General features: G+C 35.8%; 1 protein-coding gene across 1 annotated transcript in view; it reads left to right on the top strand.

Moving 5' to 3' along the window:
* ADAMTS6 (ADAM metallopeptidase with thrombospondin type 1 motif 6) overlaps positions 1 to 23,390 on the top strand; it is a gene marked incomplete at both ends in the record, with an annotated part of 264,023 nt that overhangs the window by 135,307 nt on the left and 105,326 nt on the right. The window contains 2 exons of the mRNA XM_080933513.1: positions 13,326 to 13,433; positions 22,582 to 22,727. Coding sequence (XP_080789639.1) covers positions 13,326 to 13,433; positions 22,582 to 22,727 — 254 coding nt within the window. The remainder of the gene's footprint in view (positions 1 to 13,325; positions 13,434 to 22,581; positions 22,728 to 23,390) is intronic.

The following is a 23,390-nucleotide window of genomic DNA, read 5'->3' on the forward strand; positions in this document are numbered from 1 at the left end:
AAGAACGGGTCTATTTTCATTCTTTTGCATGCTGAGTGCCAGTTGGACCAGCACCATTTGTTGAATAGGCTGTCCTTTTTCCATTGAATGTTTACTGCTCCTTTGTCAAAAATCAGGTGACCATATACATGAGGGCTCATTTCTGGATCTTCTATTCTATTCCATTGATCCACATGCCTATTTCTGTACCAGTACCATGCAGTTTTCAGCACAATTGCCTTGTAATATAGCTTGAGGTCAGGGATAGTGATTCCCGCAGATGTTTTTTTGTTGTTGAGGATGGATTTCGCTATTCTAGGTCTTTTGTTATTCCATATGAAATTGCACATTGATCTTTCCAATTCCATGAAGAACTGGGTTGGAATTTTGATGGGGATTGCATTGAATCTGTAGATTGCTTTTGGTAGGATGGCCATTTTTTAAATGTTGATCTTTCCAATCCATGAGCATGGGAGATCTTTCCATTTTCTGAGATCCTCCTCAATTTCTTTCTTTAGAGGTTTGAAGTTCTTGTCATACAGATCCTTCACTTGCTTAGTTAGAGTCACACCAAGGTATTTCATAGTTTTTGTGATGATTGTGAAGGGTACCTTTTCCCCAATTTCTTTCTCCACATGTTTGTCCTTTGAGTATAGGAAGGCTACTGATTTGTTCGAGTTAATTTTGTATCCAGCCACTTTGCTGAACTTGTGTATCAGCTGTAGGAGTTCTCTGGTGGAATTTTTGGGGTCACTCAAGTACAGTATCATGTCAACGGCGAAGAGTGATGTTTTTATCTCTTCCTTTCCGATTTGTATTTCTTTGATCTTCTTTTGATGTCTAATTGCTCCAGCTAGGACTTCCAGTTCTATGTTGAATAGGTAGGGGAAGAGTGGGCAGCCTTGTCGAGTCACTGATTTTAGTGAGATTGCTTCAAGTTTCTCGCCATTCAGTTTGATGTTGGTTGTTGGTTTTCTGTATATTGCTTTTATTATGTTTAGGTATGGACCTTGGATTCCTGTTCTTTCCAGGACTTTTAACATGAAGGGGTGTTGGATTTTGTCATATGATTTCTCAGCATCTAGTGAGATGACCATGTGATTTTGATCTTTGAGTTTGTTTATATGGTGGATTACGTTGATGGATTTCCTTATATTAAACCATCTCTTCATCCCAGGGATGAAGCCTACTTGGTCATGATGAATGATCATTTTGATGTGTTCTTGGATTCGGTTTGCCAGGATTTTGTTGAGTATTTTTGTGTGGTTTAGTTACGAGGGTTATTGTAGCCTCAAAAAATGAGTTAGGTAGTATTCCATCTGATTCTATCTTTTGGAATAGTTTGGCGAGTATTGGTGTTATATCCCCAGTAAATGTCTGATAAAATTCTGCACTGAACCTGTCAGGACCTGGGCTTTTTTTGTTGGGAGGCTTTTGATGACTTCTTCTATTTCTTTAGGTGTTATAGGGTTATTTAGATGGTTTATTTGGTCCTGGTTTAATTTTAGGATCTTGTATCTGTCTAGGAATTTGTCCATTTCCTCCAGATTTTCCAATTTTGTGGAGTATAAGTTTTTGTAGTAGGATCTGATGATTTCTTGAATTTCCTCAGTTTCAGTTGTTATGTCCCCACTTTCCTTTCTGATTTTGTTAATTTGGATACTCTCTCTTTGCCCTCTAGTTAGTCTGGCTAGGCGTTTATCAATCTTGTTGATTTTCTCAAAGAACCAACTCTTGGTTTTGTTGATATTTTCAATGGTTCTTTTTGATTCTATTTGGTCTATTTCTGCCCTAATTTTGATTATTTCTTGCAGTCTGCTCTTTTTCGGTATATCTGCTTCCTTTTGTTCTAGGGCTTTTAGCTGTGCTGTCAGGTTGCTGATGTGAGCTTTCTTCAGTTTCTTTTTGGAAGCACTTAGGGCTATGAGTTTTCTTCTCAGTACTGCTTTCATTGCATCCCATAGGTTTGGGTATGTTGTGTTTTCGTTTTTGTTGAATTCTAGAAAATCCTTAATTCCTTTTTTTATTTCTTCTTTGACCCTGCTATCCTTTAACAGAGCGTTGTTTAGTTTCCATGTGTATGTGTGCTTTTTGTTGTCTTTGTTGTTGTTAAAGACCAGCCGTAGACTATGGTGATCTGAGAAAATGCATGGGAATATTTCAATCTTCTTATATCGATTTAGGCTTGCTCTGTGTCCAATTATGTGGTCAATATTCGAGAAGGTTAATGGGGTGGTGAGAAGATGGTGTATTCTTTCCTTTAGGATAATATGCTCTGTATATATCTATTAATTCTAGTTGGTTCAAAGTCTCTGCTAGTTTTTCAGTGTCCTTGTTCAGTTTCTGTTTCCATGATCTGTCCATTGGTGAGAGTGGGGTCTCCCACTATTATTGTGTGGGGTGAAATGTATTTTTTGAGCTTTAGTAGGGTTTCTTTTATGAATGTGGGTGCTTTTTTATTTGGAGCATATATGTTAAGGATTGAGAGTTCCTCCTGACAGATTTCCCCGGTAATGAGTAAAAAGTGTCCTTCCTTCTCTTTTTTGATAACTTTTGGTTGGAAATTTACTCTATTCGATATTAGAATAGCCACTCCAGCTTGCTCTTGGAGCTGTTTGCTTGGAAGTTTTTTTCCCACCCTTTAACTCTGAGATAGTGTCTGTCTTTGTCTCTGAGATGAGTTTCCTGTATGCAGCAAAAGGCTGGATTTTGTTTATGTATCCAGTCAGATAGCCTTTGTCTCTTTATTGGGGAGTTGAGTCCATTTATGTTAATAAATATCAAGGAATAGTTGTTTCTGTTTCCTGCCATTATTGCTTTTGTGGGTTGAGTTGTGTCTGTGTCTTTTTCTTTTTTTAGTTTTCTTGTTTAGGAGTTTTCTTGTTTTTACTAGGCTGTATTTTCCCTCACTGTATTGGGTTTTCCACCTATAATTCGTTGTAGTGCTGGGTTTGTGGTCAGATATTGTGTAAATTTTGATTTGTCTTGAAATATCTTCATCTCTACATCGATGGTGATTGATAGTTTTGCTGAGTATAGCAGCTTGGGCTGGCACTTGTGCTCTCTTAGGGTGTGCATGATGTCTGTCCAGGCTCTTCTAGCTTTCATAGTCTCTGGTGAGAAATTGGGTGTGAGTCTGATTGGCCTGCCTTTATATGTTACCTGACCTTTTTCCCTTACTGCTTTCAGTATTCTTTCTTTGCTTTGGGCACTTGATGTTTTTACTATTATGTGTCGGGAGGTATTTCTTTTCTGGTCCCACCTATTTGGAGTTCTGAAGGCTTCTTTTATGCTCGTGGTCATCTTATTATTGAGGGTAGGTAAGTTTTCTTCCACGATTTTGTTGAAGATATTTACTGTGCCTCTTAGTTGATACTCTTCTCCCTCTTCTATTCTGATTATCCTTAGGTTCGGTCTTCTCATTGTGTCCTTGATTTCCTGGACATTTTGGGTTAGGAGCTTTTTGTTCTTTGCATCTTCTCTGGCTGTTTTGTCTATGTTTACAATGTTGTCTTCTGCCCCCGAGATTCTCTCTTCCATCTCTTGTAATCTATTGGAAATGCTTGCTTCTGTGACTCCTGATTTCTTTTTTAGGTGTTCTACCTCTAGGATTATCTCTTTTTGTGTTTTCTTTATTGTGTCAATTTCCGTTTTAAATTTTCTCTTCCAATCCTTCATCTCTTTGATTCTGTTTTCCTCTAGTTCTTTGAGTTCTTTGAGTGTTTTTCTTGTTTCCTCTTTAAAAGCTTCTGAATCTTTTTGTTTTTCCTCCCGTTCTTGTTTACGTATCTCTATCAGCATCTTGAGGTATGATTTCAGGTCTGCGTCTTCCTTTTCTGGAGTGTTTGGAATTCCGATGTTTGCTTTTATGGGAGAGCTGGGTTCTGGTGTTGCCAGGTTGTCTTGGTTTCCTTGGGATATATTCTTTCGCTTTCATCTTGCCATTTTGTTGTCAGTGATATGTTCTTGCCTCTCCCTTGTATCTGTTCTGTTTCCTTGGATCTCCATTGGTCCAGGTGGCAGATGAGTCGAGCCCTGTTCTATGCCTCAGAGTTGCTGTGTGGGAACAGAAGTTACAAAGTTCTGTTCCTGGTCGCTGGATCAGGCAGGGAGGGCAGGGCAAGGCAGGGGGTGCACTTTCTCTGTGCACTCCGCAGAGATCTCTCTCCTCCCTGGCAGCCCAGGTCTCTCACCCACCAGTTGCTCAGCCTCTACGAGCCTCCGTTCCGGGTGGCAGATGGGCCAGGCTCCGCTCTGCTCCTGAAGTCTCCTCCGGGTGGAAACAAAAGTTCCTAAGTTCTGTTCCCGGTCACTGGATCAGGCAGGACAGGGCAGGTCAAGGCAGGGGGTGAACTTTCCGTGTGCACTCCGCAAAGATCCCTCTGCTCCCCAGCAGCCTAGGTCTCCCACTCACCAGTTGTTCAGCCTTTACGAGCTGCCGTTCCGGGTGGCAGATGGGCCAGGCTCCGCTCTGCGTCCTGAAGTTGCCGCCGGATGGAAACAGAAGTTCCGAATTTCTGTTCCTGGTCGCTGGATCAGGCAGGGCAGGGCAGGGCAAGGCAGGGGGTGCACTTTCCGTGTGCACTCTGCAGAGATCTCTCTGCTCCCTGGCAGCCCAGGTCTCCCACCCACCAGTTGCTCAGCCTCTTCGAGCCGCCGTTCCGGGTGGCAGATGGGCCAGGCTCTGCTCTGCGTCCTGAAGTCACCGCATTGTACCCCATTTTTAATAGGATTACTTGATTCTCTAGAGTCTAACTTCTTGAGTCCTTTGTATATATTGGATATTAGCCCTCTATCAGTTGTAGGATTGGTAAAGATCTTTTCCCAATCCGTTGGTTGCCGTTTTTACCTTTTGACAGTGTCTTTTGCCTTACATAAGCTTTGCAATTTCATGAGGTGTCATTTGTCGATTCTTGATCTTAGAGCATAAGCCATTGGTGTTCTTTTCAGGTTATTTACCCTGTTCCCATGTGTTCTAAGCTCTTCCCACTTTCTGTTCTATTAGTTTCAGTGTACTTGGCTTTTTGTGGGGATCTTTGGTCCACTTGGCCTTGAGAGGCTTTGTACAAGGAGATAAAAAAGGATCGATTTGCATTCTTCTGCATGCTGTCTGCCAGTTGACCTAGCACCATTGTTGAAGAGGCTGTTCTTTTTCCATTGAATGTTTTTATCTTCTTTGTCAAAGATCAAGTGACCATAGTTGTAAGGGTTCATTTCTGGGTCCTCAATTCTATTCCACGTGTCTACCTGCCTGTCTCTGTACCAATACCAGACAGTTTTTTTCATTTTTAATAGTCTTTTTTAATTAAACAATAATCATAAAACTATGTATGTAGAAAGCATATTGCAACAATAATGTTTAAACATGGAAGGGAATTTATATATAGGCTTATGTGATATATGTGGGTAATCTTTAGATTAGGGCTTTTTCAGACTTTACTCCTTATTTTTTCATTCTGTCACTTTAAATCATATCCAAAGCATAGTTTCCAGATAACACTTAATAGTGTAAGATCAATGATACTTAGTATATAATTTATTATTAACTGTGAAGGGATGATTATTAACCTGTAGGTAGATTTAAGCCACACCAGTTTTATAGGCATCATAGCCTAATTTAATTTGTGTATAATTTAATTATATGTGAATATTGTCATCGTTTATATGGAGCTATTTCACAAATCCTTAGTAGTATGGTATAAATTCTAACTATTTATCTTAATATAAAATTGAATGATATTCTAGCTTTAAACAAAGTATTTTTATCCACAAATGAGAACACATTTTCTAGCACATGGTTTTGAAATGGAACATAAAATATTTAACTGAGTATTTTAAATTAAAATGATCTATTCAGCATTTATTTTTACCTATAGTGTCATTTTGAAATCAGTACATTTTATTCATTTTTGGAACACTTTTTCAGTGAATAACAGTTTAATTGTTCTGTAAACTTCAGATAGCAAGAGCAAGTAAAAAGATTCTATGTTCCTTTCATTTACTGGGCACATGGAAGAAATTCCATAAGTGTTCCCATTTTTTCTGTGAATATCTGTTCTTTGTGGTTCTGTTCCTGAAGAGCTGCTACACTCACAGAAGGAGGTGAACCTTCTGCACTTTGATAGTGCAGGAAAACTCTGAGCCACACAGTGGTTCACATCATTTTTTAACTCTATGCCAAGGGAAAAGTCCCTTGAGAAAGGCCTACTGTTTGATCATTATACAAAATTTTTTTCCAGTAATTCTGGGTCATATTGTGTTATTATTATGAAATTATTATTCAGTAATTGCTTTGCTAATTTGATTACTTTTAATTTAATGATGCATTCCTTGATAACCTTACATAAACTTATTCGTGTTTTTGAATTCACATGTATAAGTCCTATAGTTCTTCCTTGCCTGTCATTAGTATTTATTACTTCCTCTTTTTTAAATGATTTATTTATTTGTTTTATGCGAGTACACTATAGCTGTCTTCAGTCACACCAGAAGAGGGCATCAGATCCCATTACAGTTGGTTGTGAGCCAACATGTGGTTACTGGAAACTGAACTCGGGACCTTTGGAAGAGCAGTCAATGCTCTTAACCACTGAGACAACTTTCTAGCCTATATTTATTACTTTCTAATATAGTATTTATTTTCACTTTGCTTTCTGCTCCCTTCCCTACTGGAGTCTGTATGACTTGCATTTAGAACTTGTTCTTCCCCATTGTAGGGCTTGTAACAGCATTCTTGCAGCTACTCATTTCTCACATAGAGCAGGAGTTAGGTTCAAAAGAGAAGCAGCTGTTTACCCTCAAAAAATTATGTCATGCCACAATGGGAGCTTATCTTGCTTAGAAATTATTACTGTTCTGTGATTTTAGATGTTTGTGGATGACTTTTCTACCCACTACCTCAGCAGTGTAGCATTTCCCTGTGCTGAGAACCCCAGCCAAAAGGGAAGCTTCAGCTTACTTTCACCGTGCTCTCTCTGTGTACTGTATCCAAAGAGTTTGTTGTCTTCAGCAATATGGTCTTATTGTCTACAGACTACAGTTTTTAATACTTTCATACATTATCCCCTCTGTTTATTATTTTATCACTACAAATTAATATTTAAGTCATTACTTTATCATTAAAAATTGTTTGTATTGTAATAGTATTTTTTAATATGTTGGATTCTGAACAGTTTTCAAAAACAGATGCAGACAAACTGGAAGATAATGTAACTGAAATACTGAAAGCCATATTGAGATAGATATGAGAAAAGTTTGCAGGAAGCGAGTCCTAGTAGCTTGGGTCACAGTTTGTTCGCTTTATGTTTACTTTTAAAGCTAATGCTGTTTTTATTCTCTACAAAAACATTGTCATGTTCACAGCAGCCCTATTTATAATAGCCAGAAGCTGGAAAAACTCAGATTCCTTCAACAGAGGAATGGATACAGAAAGTGTGGTACATTTACACAATGGACTGAGACTCAGCTATTAGAAACAATGACTTTATGAAATTCCTAGGCAGATGGATGGAACTAGAGACTTTCATCCTGAGTGAAATAACTCAGTCACAAAAGAACACACATGGTTTGCACTCACTGATAAGCAGATACTAGCCCCCCAAAGCCCTGATTACCCAAGAAACAATTCGAAGACTTTAAGAAGTTAAAAAAAAAGAAAGAAAAAAAAAAGGAAGAAAGAAATGAAAGAACTAGAGAAAGGACTAAAGGAGATGAAAGGGTTTGCAACCTCATGGGAATAGCAACATTATCAACCAACCTAACCTTCCAGAACTCCCATGGACTAAAACACCAACCATTGAGCACACATGGAGAGACTCATGGCTCCAGTTGCATATGTAGCAGAGGATGGCATTGTCTGACATGAATGGGGGGAGAGGCCTTTGTCCAGTGAAGGCATGTTTTCCCAGTTTAGGGGAATGTCAAGGCACTGAAGTAGAGAGGGTGATTGGGAGAGGGAGCACCTTTATGGAAGCAAGTGGAGGGGGATGGGGGATGGGAGAGGAGGAGGGGATAACACTTGAACTGTAAATAAAAAGAATATCTAATAAAATAATTTAAAAAAATTAAAACTCACAGCAATGTCTAATTTTCAAAGAAAATATACAGATTAATTATTAAAATTTTATTTATTAAATATGTAAGAGTTTATTAAGAGAAATAGAGTTGTTTCTCTTTAATATCTTAAGATAAATATACATGTATTTTAAGGCAAACTGCACAGTGTAGTTTTAATATGGACTTATATAGTAAAAGACACTGAAATATCTTAGTACTTCATTAATCTCTGGAATCCAAACAAATATGTTTACTTGACATATAACTGATACAAGCTTGCTTTGGTTTTTATTTTCCCCAAATTCCAAGACAAATCCTAGTACCAAAGTCTTAAGTAGGCTTAAAGTTCAGTACTTTTGCATTGACTGTTGACTTCCAGGTTTCCTTTCATTTTTTATAACTATTTAATTACTATAATTTTTAAATTGTGTTTGTTGGTTTTATTCCCTTGCTAAGATCTCTCACATAAGTTTCCTTCTCAGTGGGATTACTGTCTTCAAAGGCTAAGTGAGGATATCTTCCCTTTTCTGCTTAGATCCCCAGACTTAAACTAGGTTATAGGGTTAGTTTTCTCAGTTTCTTTTTTCTTATTCTCTTCCTGACCTTCTTGGGCCTTTGCTTCTCTTATTGACCATCTTTTTTTGCAGAAAGACACTGATGGTATTGCAAATAGGTATTGGTGATGCTACTGATAGGATGTTGACACTAAGACTCTTGTACAATTACTATCAATGAGCCACCATAGTAAAAGGCTGAAGTTTCTTTCAATGTGAGCAGTTATGCATTGTTTGAAATAGGATTTCAAGGTAGCTGGCAAACTTCTCATAGGGGAATCATGAGACATATAAAGACCTAAAAGACAACTTGAAATACTATAGAAAGCAGTTTCTTTATTGGTCATAGTAAATGGGTTGGTAGCTTCATGTCTAAAACCCAGATTACATTGAATTCATGAGAACAAATAAAGAAACAGTGAAAAGATACACCTTTAATATTAATTTTTAAAGATAAGTTTACTGAGTTCACTGCAATAGGGCTTTAGGCATGGCTACTTACCAGATTACTGCCTGTTTCGTGTTAATTTAAAAAAATCCAGGTAGCCGAATGGGTTTTAGTCTCAGTTTTTATTAAAGAGATCTCTATTGCATGCAAATGCCCTCACAGGTCTACATCTGTAAGAAGAGCAATGAGCTGCAAATTTAAACAAGGAAGAACTGGGAGATTGGGATGCGGGGGGTGGGGGGGGATGCCAGTAGGGCTTTAGTTGAGCTGATATATTTTTGGGTGAAAAGTAACTTACTTTAAGAGATTGGAGCACTCCCTTGTACCTCATGAGGGAACAAAGCAAAAATTTTATCAACTACCTGCTACAGAACAGATAAATCAAATTGTGAGCTGGTGGAATGAAACCTCAAAATAGGTGACAGAAACAAAAGCACTTCACTGTGCTGCTCTAACTCAAAAGCTATAGCATGGTGACACACCAAAAATTCTCTCATCGAAGGCAGACTGACTATGACTGACAAACAGCACAAGCAGATAGTGAACATGAAGCCAGCCATCATGTCTCCAAAGGTAAGATAAACAAACTTCGACAGATAAGAGACATGCACTTAAAAAGAGAAGGTCCAATTTATGTTGAATAGGCACAAGGAAGGGCAAGACAGATGTATTTTAAAGAAACCAAGATCAAAGAAAACTACAAATTCTCAGAGCTTGAATCTGAGGTAGATTAAAAAACAAAAACAACAGATAGAGCTCTAAAATAAATCTTCACATCCTTGAAAGCACTTAAATAAAACATTGGAGTTACAGGTGATCATAATATTTTCAAATGCTAAGGTAAGAGTAATGTCAGTTTAGAATTGTATGTTCAATTAAAATGAGGATAAATTAAGTATACGTTCAGAAAAATAGGGAAAAGAATTCTTTGCCTAGCTAATTACTAAAGGATTTGTGTCAAAACAGAAATTGGATTCACAACACTGGCAAGAACATATCTGTCTAAATGAACATTAACCAACACATGTGGATAGTGGGTGTTGGACAAACTTTTAGGAGGCAAGAAAATTTTCTGTCCCAAAATTGGCAGTATAAGGTATGATTGCCAACTTTTCGTTTTGGTTATAGGAACCATTTTTAAAGCATGCTTTAAGCATATTGATTCTGCCTTCTGAATTATAGTCTCAGGTTAACACTAACAAAGGAAAGGAGAATAAAACCTAAGAAATTATTATGATCTATTAAAATGGTGGGGGAGTGGTGTCAGGGCTAGAGAGATTGCTCAGTGGTTAAGGGAGCTGGCTGCTCTTGCAGAAGTTCCAGATTTTATTCCCAGTAACCAAACAGAGTTTCACAACTATCTGTAACTAGTTTCTTAGGACATGATTCACTGTTCTGTTCTCTGTGGGTACCAATCATTCAAGTGGTGAATAGATACACATAGAGAAAAGAAAGTGTCATGACAAATATGGACTGTATTGATGTTGTTTCTCTAGTTTTATCAGAGAAATTAAAAGCACAAGTTTCCCTGGTCCCTGTGATTCCACATGCAAGTATTCACTTTTAATGTTAATATTTGTTTCTTATGTGCTAGGTTCTCAAATATGTGCAGTGTCGCTGTTCCTCTTTTTATTACCAGGCACTCGCTCTCCAGACTGTACCTGAACCCATGAAATTAAAGATTCGCATTCACTCACTATTAACTCAAGTGCTCTTCTAGGAGCTTTTGATATTTTTTCCTTCCTTAAACCTAAGGACCACCACAATACCTCATTTTTCCTTAGTGTTCCCAAAGTGAGAGTTAAATACTAGAGTAAACCCTAGCACAGAGGTAATGATGTGCTCAGCTAGAGAAGTTAATGAAATTAATCATGATAAACTTGAACTTCTGTTAGGAGTAAAAAACACATGCAAGAAAATGTTGCTCCAGAGCTAAACTGAGGAAAAACAACATTATTCCCATCCACTGATTGTACCTATCACTATGTACTTCATTTAGGAAAAGTAATTTGACAATATGATCTTTGCTTTATAGAAATTTCTCAAGAGATACAAAACTTTCAGCCTGCAGTTAACTTCATCACAGCTTAAAACTTTCATGGAAGAGTTTATTTATTAATCAATATTCCTATGCAAAGGAAACTGGCTTATTGAAATATATTTTCTATATTCTAGTACTTCTAACTTGGTGTGAAATGAACTTTTCCTGTATATTGACTGTATCTTCCTAAATCCAATATCAAAATTCTTATTCAAGATTAAATGCCAATTGTGAAGTCTGTTGTAAAAGTGTTCAGTGATCTCTGTGACTACTTCAACCATTCAACTGTATTGTCCAGTGTAGATCTGTAACCCTTTCCTTCCTGTAATACTGTGTGATAAGTTCCCCAGCAAATTGTCAATCTTCAGGAAGCCAAAAAAGAACAAGCTCCTAAGAAATGCAGAAATTTGTCTTTCAAACATTGGAGAAAGCTGTATCGTCATTCTTGATATTACAACTGTGAAGAAAATTACCATAGTTATCAGCCACTTTGTGTAGAGAAGTTTTCCAAAGATGCTGTTAGACAGTAGTGTTTCTATAATACAACTAAACTGTATGTTCTACTAATGGATGCTCTGAGTATTGTCTTCTTCAATAGTAAAATTCTCATTGTATAGTTATGCATAAAGTACACTTTAGGCTTCTTCACCTTTGCCTAAAGTAAGATTTAGACCTAACAAAGAATAGGATATTAGAACTCTTGTTTAGAGATAAGTTTATTTTCTGCATTTTAACTATATTGCTCTATTAGATATGTCTCTGTGAACATGTTTGAATTTGTATAGACTTTTGACACGTGGTTAGTGTTTTAAACCTTTAAATAGTAGCAGCCCTATTATTTGAAAACATTAAATTAAAAGTATGAACTGAAAAATAGATTGTAAGAAGAACAAGGAAGTATATTTATTTAGTTTCAATATAAAAGGAGCATTTTAGGTTGATATTATGATCTCTTCTAATATAGGAATATATAATATTTAACAAAGATGCTCTTCTAATGTTTTCATTTTTGCTCACTAGTTTCTAAATAGAGATTACAATTTTAAGTATATTTAAAATTTTAAGTTTAATTTCTATATTGTATATATGAGTGTTTTGATGCATGCCTGTATGTTAATGGCTAAGCCATTTCTCTAGCGCCCAAATTTTAAGCATTTTAAGCCCTAATATATATTGTATATCACCTCCTGATTGATAGAGGACATCCCCAATAGAAATCCAAGAGAGTTCTAGCAATGTAAAGTAAATGTGGGCAATTCTGTTTGAATAGTCATCCTTTTCCATCTTATCCTGCTTTGCGTCTCAATTCTGTCTCTGTCACATGGTTTCTTTTGTGTCTGCAGAGTTAGAACATTGCTTGAGACATAAGGGCGAATGGATTAAGTGCCATATACTAATTTATCTGCATTTTATTGTATATTACTGCAAATATATTTTGATTCATATTTCTAGTTCAAATCAATTATGGTGATATTAACTGATAATCACATGTAAAAGAATAGAATTTTTGAATATTTTTATTTAAAGTTATTCTAAAAAATAAGTAAAACAGTTCACAGAGACATTATTTGGACATAGATAATTTAGAATCTTATAACAACATAATATTTTATAGTGTCAGTATTAGAAAAATTTCATAATTCTGTTGAGTCAGGAAACTGGAAACTAGTAAGGAAGGAGAAAAGATGGCTGTGCATACCTAAAATGTCATAAACAGCAGTATTTTATGAAAGTTTTCCTGTCATTGTGATAAGTTGAAAGTAATATTTCTATATAATGCTTAGACATACAAGGTTTAGAAATGACTCAGAAATGTATTTTATATTTATTTACATTTGTATGTTAAATTCTTACCTGCTCTACAGTGTCCTCATACCAAATTTTAAAAATAATTTTTATTTGAAGTTATATAAGGAATCATTTACTTGAAAATGCTTTGTTAGTAATTGTTATGCCTAAAAAAGTCTCTATATTCTTTTTTGCTATTCTCTCTTATTAATGATATCTGTATGTTTTTATGAAAAGATCTCCATTAGTGTTAAAGAATACAATACTCTTTATCTACTGAGACAAGACTAGATCAAAGTTTAATTGGTCTTTCCACTGAGTAACTGACCCTCTGAGAGCAATACCCTGTGTACTCTTTCCAATAGCAGCAAGTGATGTTGAATAACTGTGTGCTGTATGCAAGAAGTACACATGTGCTCACCCGCTATCCCTGATCAACTTGCTTTGCCGTCTTTCCTAGGAAGTGTGTAGAGAGCTCTGGTGCCTCAGCAAAAGCAACCGCTGTGTCACCAACAGTATTCCAGCTGCTGAGGGGACACTGTGTCAGACTGGGAATATTGAGAAAGGAGTAAGTACAAGTGATTTTTTTATTGTTTGGCACACAGATTAAACTGATCAATTTCTGCTGCTGATGTACACACACTGGAAATCTACATCATTTAAGATGTTCTTTGAAATAATATATTTCTAATCAAGTGGTAGTTGTCCTATCTTTATATCTACAAGTGTGCATTACTTATGAAATGCAAGGAGTTAAGTTTTCTGTGTCAGCTTCATATAAAAGAATAATAATAAAATAAAATAAAGCACTTTTGGACATGGAAATTACGGTTAGATAATCTTGCCTTATATTAGTCTGATTTTTAAACACATCATCTCTAAAGACTGTTCATTCAGGGCTGGGTATGACTGAATTGTTGAGCACTTTCCTAAAATATATGAAGGTCTGGGCTCAACCTTCAGCACCACAGAAAAAAGAACTGCTCAAACAGATAGAAAAAAATAGTTATATCGTGCTATAAAAATTCTCTGGAATTGTTATATACATAATTCTAGAAATTATTCTATGTAGTGAATTTATAACTAATACTTGTCATCTCTTCTCTGTTCTGCTTTCTTCCACATGAGCTTGACTACTTTCAACAAAGATCACATTGAATTTCAGCTTGCAGTGGGACAGTTAAATAAAAAGAGTAAAAGTTTTTGGGCAGCTGTCACAGTTTATTAATTCTTGCTGACGGCTTCATTCAGGACCCATGACCTAGTGCCATGTTGATGGCTTTTCCATGCTGGGTTTGGAAATGTTGGTAAATTATGCTAAATATAAGAATTGGTAAGGCCATTTTTAAAGGATTAGGTTTTTTTTTTAAGATTTGTAAGTAGCCAATAAAAATACAGAGACCTTCATACACTACAAAAATTCTTTCTTTTGCTTTTTTTTCACTGAAGTAATAGAAAATATTAGGAACCACATTCTTGAAACAACAGTCTAAGTTTATTTTGGACCTGCCAGTTTTTGTCAAGGACAAGTAGCAATTTACATCCATCTGCAAAGAAATGTACAAGTGAGGGAGGAAGCCGCAATGGGGATCTGTTGCTTTATTAGCCATTCACTGATTGACTGTTCTTTTCATGGTCTGGCCTGAATCACAGTTTCTCTTCTCCTAGAATAGCATTATCAATAGTCTTGATGGATTTTTCTTTTTAATTCATTTTTTAAGCAGAAGAATATTTGTCTTTAAATATTCATGACCTAGAGATGTAACTCAGATATAGAATAGTTGCCTAGCATTCATAAGACCTTGGTTTTGAATCTTAGCTCTACAAAGACAGTGTGTAAACATCTTCTGAAAAATGTTCTAAAAGTTATATAATCTTCAAATCTTAGTATTTATACCATGAATATTTAAACATACATGGCTCAAGGTCATTAATCACTTATGCAATAAACACATTTAAATATCTTTTTGTGTATATGCTGTGCATGGTAGCAGGCCTTTAACTATCACATCATAGGATTATATGCATATATATGATGAAGACTGATATTTCTTAGAAATTACAAATTTGGAGGATGCTCAGAAAACATTTACAAGGTTAAGTTGACAATATTGAATTTAAGTTATTTAAGTAAATAAAGTCAGAATTATTCTTAAACATGAATAAAAATAAACAGACCTATAGCAGTGTGAATAAAATGGTGCAGAAATACATTTTCTTCTTAATGGCTTACATTGTGTGTTGTTTTGCTCTTCAGGACACTGTTTCTCTGTGTACCCTTGGGTGTTTTGGACCTTGCTCTGTATACTAGGCTAGCCTTGAACTCACAGAGATCTGCCTACCTCTGTTTCCCAAGTGCTGGGATTAATTATGTGTGTTACCATCACTTTAGTAAAGCTTAAATTCTTAATTTAGTAGACTTTCAAATCCCATTTTCCAATGAAGCCTGCATAATTTTAATATGTGCATTTGAAATGATGACTTCTCTGGCTTCAAAACCTTCTTGCTGGGCTTTGGTTTATCTTTCTAGCTCCCAGACCAGACAACCCTCCACAGAATAACTTGGAATCCATGAAAAGAAACCTTACAAGTACAGCAATGGCTGTGAATCAAGATGCCAATTTTATTCACAAGATGACAGTGTGCTATCATAAGGACAATGTGGTGGATATCATCATCTAAAGCTAATATATAAAGCACACCTTAGCATTTTCCCAGAAGCATGGGTGATGGATAGTTTCAGGAACAGACTAATGAACCTAAAAGTGAATGAACCTGTGGGTGGGAAAAACCCAATGCTGACTTTTACTTAGAAGGACAATAATACAAGAAACCAATATAGACCAAAGTTCCCACAGGAATGAATAAATTAAGTGTAATGGCACATGGCAGTAATTGTCATTATTCGTTAGGCATGGGAACTGTGGGTTCTAAGTGAGCCTATGCAATTTAATGAGACTCTAGTCAATATAAAATTTAGAAGTGAAGGATTGCTGAAAGTAGCTTAGTGAAATAATTCTTTTCAGGTGTGAAGTCCTAGTACAATAGGCCATCATGTATGCCTGTGCTTGCACACACACACACACACACACACACACACACACACACACACGAGAGAGAGAGAGAGAGAGAGAGAGAGAGAGAGAGAGAGAGTTTGAGTTTAAAAAAGACTTTAGAGAACTAAATTAACCTGCATTTTAAAGCAAAAAAAAAAAAAGCTGAGTGCATTTTCCTCATTGACTATTTTACTACTTATCTGTATAAATTTTTGTTATTAAAAGTGATATGTGTTTACTGTTACTAAATACAGATTTTAGACTTAGAGCTTTTATTTGAAATTTAAATGTTTATTTGGAAATTAAATGAGATCTCGGGACTCGGAATTTTGACTGATCAAAAAAAAAAAAAAAAAAAAAAAAAAAAAAAAAAAAAAAAAAAAAGAAAAAGAAAAGAAAAAGAAAAAGAAAAGCCATGCCTAGTCTTGGTGACAAAATTAAAGTGGAAATCTCATTTGACCTGATCAACCTTGTGGTTAGTTTAATCTAGCCATGTAAATATAAGTGACATACCCAATAATATTTATGGCACTGACACTGTTTTAAAGGAACTTAAACTATGCCAAATACATGTTTACATTTTTCTATTGACAAACCCCAATGAACAGATATTGTTTTAACATTATTTTACTGATGAAAGACTGAAGAACCCAAAGCCACACAACAATTTAATACCATAATTGAGGCTCCAGTACTGGCCCTTCTAATCCATAGCTGAAGTGCTTCCATTTTAATTTATTTTCTGATAATTATTTGTGTGTATTGAAAAAATCAGAATTTCATTGCTATAGGAATGAAGTAGACCAATGAGCATGAGGTAGGCAATACCAATTTAATTTACTCCAGTAAATGAATTTCTTGTTTATAAATATGGAGCAATTAATTGTTTGGTAAGAAATCACAGCAAGAAGTCAATGTGGGCAGAATACTGAGCTAATATGTGCTTGCATGAATATTGATAAAAGAATGGGAACCTTAATAGAAGAGCAAACAAACTTTTACATACTGACATGATATTGGAATGATAGAATTACATTGGAGTGAGCTTTTTAAACAGGCTTTCTCAATATCATTGCTAAGCATTGTTATGTGCCAGACTTAAACATCATAACCAACAACAGTAAATGCCACACAGCACACAAAGGGTTTTAGAGATGCAAATGAAGTATCCACAAATTATGAGCTTAACCTTGAGTTTCAAAACTACCATCATCAAAAAAGTGTAAGAACTAACCTACACCCAGTCTAGCCATTCAAGCAAGCAGAGAAAACCAAAACTGTTCACAGTTGTCTGAGTACAATTATTAAGGAAGGAGTTAGAAATATCACTTGAGCGATAGTGTAGACACGGCCAGGGGATTGGATCCATGATGACCTCGTCAAACTCTGGCTGCAAAAGTTGTGGGATCCTTGCCCGGAGGCACGGTTCCACAAATGTTCCACAACTGTTCCATGCACATTTAGCAGATGGAATAAGAAATATGGCCAAAAAATTAAAAACTGATCTTTTCGTGAGTCCTGGGGGGTCTGACATTGCTATTACAGCCATTGGATGTTTGCCTGAATAAGCCATTCACAAACTGAATAAGAACCATATGGTCTGAATGGATGTGCTCAGGGACAGTAGCATTAACTAAAGGAGGAAATTTGATGAGCCCAGACGGTGTGCTGGTACTGCATGTCCATGGGTCAGTCTCCTACAAGTCAATCTACAGAACTTTCAGCCAAAGAACTTTACTTGGGTATAACATTAACAATAGCCCCTTGGGTAGGAATTAGGTTTACTGTATTTGATGATATAGTAAATAAGGGTTTAGATTGTACGAACTTCAGTAGTAGTGTTGGCATTGTTACTGAGCAGGATATTGAGGATAATCAAAACCCAATCCTTATAATCCCTGTTCATAACCACAAAGAAAGTTTCAAATATTTGCTTTATTGCCAAAAGATTCATTTAATGATTCTATAAGATTCAATTACAGATATAGGCCAATGTTTGGTTTTACATATAAGTGACATTGATCCCTAATTTCTTTGCATGGAAAAATAGGGCTGGATTAGGAAGAGATTATTACATGCCTTTTAAAGCACTTATATAGCAAGGCATTTGCAACCGAATTCTAAATTCACCTAGAGTAGAATGTAATATGTTTTACTGGACACCAAATAAACACATGGAATAAGGACAGAATAGTTCTTCCAAATGTCCTACAAATGTGAATAGTGTGGATGACAAGTTCCTATTGGGAATCTGGGTTGAAATGCAGCCTAAACAGCCATACAGCTGCTCAGTGAGAACACTGCTCTTTTACAGTGCTGTGCTCCAGCCCTCTGCTCTTTCGATTTGAAAATGCTCTGTATTAAATCACCAATATCAGTTCTTTTAAAATTTGGAGACTTCTTTAGAGTTTTGTTTATAACTAGACATTGTCCTACACCCTAAAATAGTTCTAGGTAAAAAGAAAACTGTGCCCAAGCATTGTGCCTCACACTTATAATTCTAGCACTCAAGAGTCAGAGGTAGGAAGATTATCATGAATTCTGGACCAAGGTGAGCTATAAAGCTAACTCTAGTCCTGCCTGGCTACAGAGTAAGATTGTCTCAATAATCCCAAAAATATAACAACTCATTTACAAATGAAAATTACACAGTTAAACAATGTGGTAATTCAATAAATAAGTGGGTTTTTATTTTTACTAATTAATATTGGTTTTAAATAAAATGATTAAAAGAATTGCTGCTTTTTAGATATTGTTTTAAGAATATTCATTTAATTTTAAAAAATGTAAAAATTAAAAAGAAACAATCTGATTTTTTAAACCATAAACTTTCATTTATCTCAGCTTTATGAATTTTAAGCTATACTTAAATTAGCAGAAAGAAGAAGAAATATATAACTCACCTAGATAATTGGGTCTATAGTACCAAAACTATTAGAACCATCCAAGATTATTAGTTTGGATATAACATTTGAGAGTCAAAATTAGAAGTTGGATTATATCTACATATCTAGATTTCATACTTGAAAATGAATGAGTCCACCCTTCTGAAAATAGAGCATTTGTCTCACAACTTTGTGATAAAGAATAGAAACACAATAGAACACTCAAATGTTTCACTTCTTTATGTATACTGATTAATGTAACTATTACTTCATCCATTTGTAGTTGCAGAAGGGTATCTTTAAAGCCCCAATTATTCCATTAAATTATGTTTTTATATAATATACTTCATTAAGATACTTACCAACAATAGAGAAAAGTAGCGATAACTGCAGAAAAGGTAAGTACAAAGTAGGAAGAAATGAAACAAGATGCAAAGAAGCATACCTGATGAAGGTCAAAATCAAACAAGCTGCTTGGTAGACTTTAATTTCTTTTAACACATGTCTTGCATTGAACTGATTTCTGAAATTTTCTTACTCTGATCTATATAGGAGTCAAAAACTAAAAATGACTTGCCATTTTATAGTTAAGCAAACAAAAGGAATCAGGCGAATTGCTCTGGAGCCCCATACATTGCTAGAATGTGAACTGAGGTAGTAATTTAAAGCTGCCTCTTTGTGCTGAGGCTGGTAGTTTGTAAGCTAGTTATGTGAGTTAACTAGCTATCAAATTGGAGACCAGTCTTGTTAGATATGATGTATCTGATATTTATACTAGTACTGTGATTTTTTCACCCATTCTTTCTTGATACTTGGCTTTCTGTTACCAGTTTTATTACCCCACTGAATAATTATAAAAACAAAATTTACACATTAAAGGTCTTCTAAAATGCTACTTATGGAATACTATGATTGTGTAGGCATTAATAATGAGAAAGCTAGGCATGGAGGATCAGAAGGTCAAAGTAAGCCTTGTCTGTACAGCAAGTTCAAGGCTATTCTGTTCTATATGAGATCCTGTCTCTAAAATATCTAAGTCTCCAAAGTTCCTCCAAATTGACGAAAATTGAGCAGCATTTTGTACATTACCTATCTTTATATGTAAATCTATCTTTTACTTTAAGGAGTTTATTTATGTAAACTTTGGGGTGAAAAACCAAGAGAGGGTAATGAAATTTGTCATGCAAAAAGAAAGATAAAACTATTTGTGGAGAGGAAAAGGATATGGGAAAGGTGAGGTCAAATAAGAACACGATGTTATATATATTTACATATATAATATACATATATATACATTATATGTAACAATATTACAATGAAAACTTAATTTTTATAAGCTAATCAAAAATTATTTTAAAATATGTGTGTGCATGCTGGGGATTGAATGCTCAGATGTTGGACGCCAAGCATCTGTCCTACCACTGAGTTCCACTCCATCCCAGATATAAGGTTCACAGGGAGAACAAGACAATTGATGTGACTCTCTCACTGCAATATACATACACAGCAATAGTTGTTAAATACTTTGTAAATTATATTTTTCAATATTTCTATGGTCCTTAGTATTTAAATCATATATCTGAAGGAAGTCTGAAATGACAAGGAAACAGATATGAGTTTATCTTCCTTAATCTTTTCTAGATCTTTTCTGACATATAGTGACTAAAATGGGACACAGAATTTCACAATCTAACTATAATAATTAATGTAACAAATTTTGTCTATATACTAGATACCAAATAATACTGGAGGGACTCTCCAGTTCAACATGGTACCTGTGATCTTGGAAAGGCTCTTCACCTCTTCTGTCTAACATGTTGCTACATATTGCTATGACATTTGAAAAATGTGGCCAGTCTGAGGAACAGAATTTTACAAATTGGCAAAACTATGTGACATTCTCAAGGTTTTTGCATCCTAAGTAGGAAAGTGAATAAAGAAAAAATTAATTAAGTGGTTTCAAATGGTAAGAGAGTTGAAGTGGCGGACATTATGGAGTACTGTCCCATAATGGTAAGGAGGAAATGGGGCAAGAGAGGATGGTGAGGTGCCTCATCAGAATATGAGTAGTCCTGCAAAAGGCTCTCTGATGACATAATACTTGATCTGAGACTAAATAATTAGAAGATTTCTATGTTGAGAACTGGAAGCTGGATGTGATGGCACCCAGCTGTTAGGTGACTAGATCATTAGTTTCCATGGTCAGCATGGATTATGTGGCAAGAACCTATCTTGATTGACTAATTAATCAATATAAAGGACTAGGGATATGTCTCAGTGTAGAGAACCTAGCCCTCTGTTTGATCTGTGGGGTCAATTAGGAGAACGTACCTGAAGGATGGGAAAATGTGCTAATGAGGGAGCAAATGTAGAAGTAGGAAGGGAGGGGAGAGGGAAGAAGGAGGGGGAGAGGAGAGGAAAGGAGAGGGAAGAAAAAGAAAGAAAGAATAGCCTGTAATGGCTGCTGCTTTCAATACGAAGAAGAGGAGGCTACAGAAAGAAGGAAGTACTCCATCAGCAAATCTATGGAGAAGGGATATGGGAAAGCACTGACGATTTTTAAGCAAAATAATGACAGCATATGATGCTATGCTTTTACCAGTCACACCCTAATGCTTTCTGGGAAATAAATTCCAAAGGAAAAAGATGCAGAATCACCAAGTGAGGAGCAATTGCTGCCTGTTGTTGTCTAGTTGTTGTAAGAATAAGGTTACAGTGAAAGAAAACTGGGTGTATCTCAAAGGTTAAAAACCAACAAACATGGTGATAGAATTAAGATAATGACATGATTAATTTCTAAGTGTCCCATATTTCATTATTCAGTTGAACTTCTTAATAGTGTGATTCTGCTGACACTATTTAATATACAATATCTGTTGCCTATTGTTATACATATAAACATATCACTTTCATAGCATGTTTAAATTGTTAATGTTTTAAATTTATAAAATAAACCAACAAATCCTACAAATGCTTGGATTAAAAGAAAACTTTTATTTTTGCCATATACTGCAAGTAAGATTTATCATGCTAGACTTATGAGCTCATTATGTGATGTCTGCTTTCTGATAAATTATTCCAGGCTCTCTCCTTAGATGCAGTATGTGTGGTTTATTGCACAGAGGAAAGCCAAGCAGAATTCCAGCATGCATGTTCATACAGGGGCCTTATGCATGGCTGGTTAATATATGTAAGGTGTTTGTGCCCAATCCCTAATGTCTTGGCATTACTTTTATTATGTCTATCCTGCTCCTGGATGAAATGCCACAAAGCATTCTTTTACTATTATAGCCTCAACCAGCCTCAAGTTTCTTCTTTTCTTTTTTCTTTTTTTAAAGAATGAACAATTACCATCATAAAATCTCCTTAGTGGTGAACTTTCCATAATGTGTTATCATTCCACAGATCTAATAATAGTGGAATATAAAGTCTTTTCAAACAATTACTACAGTATCTAAAAATGATTCTGAGGCCTATAGCTAACTCTATAATGAGAAACACTAAAAGTCTGGAAGAAGAGAAATAAAGAAAAACCACCAAAGCCAGGGCTTCTAAACTGTAACATGTTGGAGACTATAAATCTGCCCAGCTAAAGATTGCAAATCACATGCACCTTTGCCATTGTCTAAACACAGTTAAAAGCTTGTTTTGTACTTTTGAGAATGCTAATGCTTAAAATTGGTCATTATCTAACTTTTATGACATATATGGACATCTCTCTTCATAGCTCTATTTGCCTCAAAACTAATTCTGTGTTTTCTTTGCAATTTTACAGTGGTGTTATCAGGGAGATTGTGTTCCTTTTGGCACTTGGCCCCAGAGCATAGATGGGGGCTGGGGTTCCTGGTCACTGTGGGGCGAGTGCAGCAGGACCTGCGGAGGAGGAGTCTCTTCATCCCTAAGACACTGTGACAGTCCAGCGTAAGTAGCTAAAGTAAGCTGGAGCCAACAAAAAGACACAGTTGGAAATGATTCAAAGCTGTGGTTTCACATGTTATCTGTAAAAACATTTCCCTAGCAAGCCAAATGCTTGTCCTCAGAGCAAGCAATGGTCCAGGAAAGTGGGGGAGCATTGTTAAACAGACTTCTTTTTCTTACTTTCCCTTGTTGTGTAAGTAAAAACTTAAAAAAAATTTCAGAAAGAAAGAAAAGAAGAAGAAAAAACACAAACCTTTAAAATAGAAAAGCATTGTCTGTCTAGATACGCTAGTAATAATCTGTTCTCTTCCTCTGAACACTACTGAATTATGCATGAATCCAGGGACTTTTGCTACATTACCATTATTCCCAGGAAAAAGAAGGGTTTTCATATGTCACATGAAATTATTACTGCCACATTACTATTAAAAGGACCGATGAGAGGGTTTCAGGGGTTGAAATGCCTTGATTCCCAGCACAAATCTCCGTGAAGACAATCCTGACCATGTGTTAAAGTGGTTTTCATTCGCATGTGCCTGTTGATCCCCACCCAGAACCACTGTCTTCAGGGCTGTTCCATGCAGGTCCTGCTCCTTCCCCACTTCTCTTCTTTCCAGCCAGTGTCCCTGGGGGACAAAAGACTATCCATCAGTATTCTTTGGCAGC

Source organism: Micromys minutus, assembly GCF_963924665.1.
Source record: "Micromys minutus genome assembly, chromosome: 20".
In the NCBI taxonomy this organism is placed as follows: domain Eukaryota; kingdom Metazoa; phylum Chordata; class Mammalia; order Rodentia; family Muridae; genus Micromys; species Micromys minutus.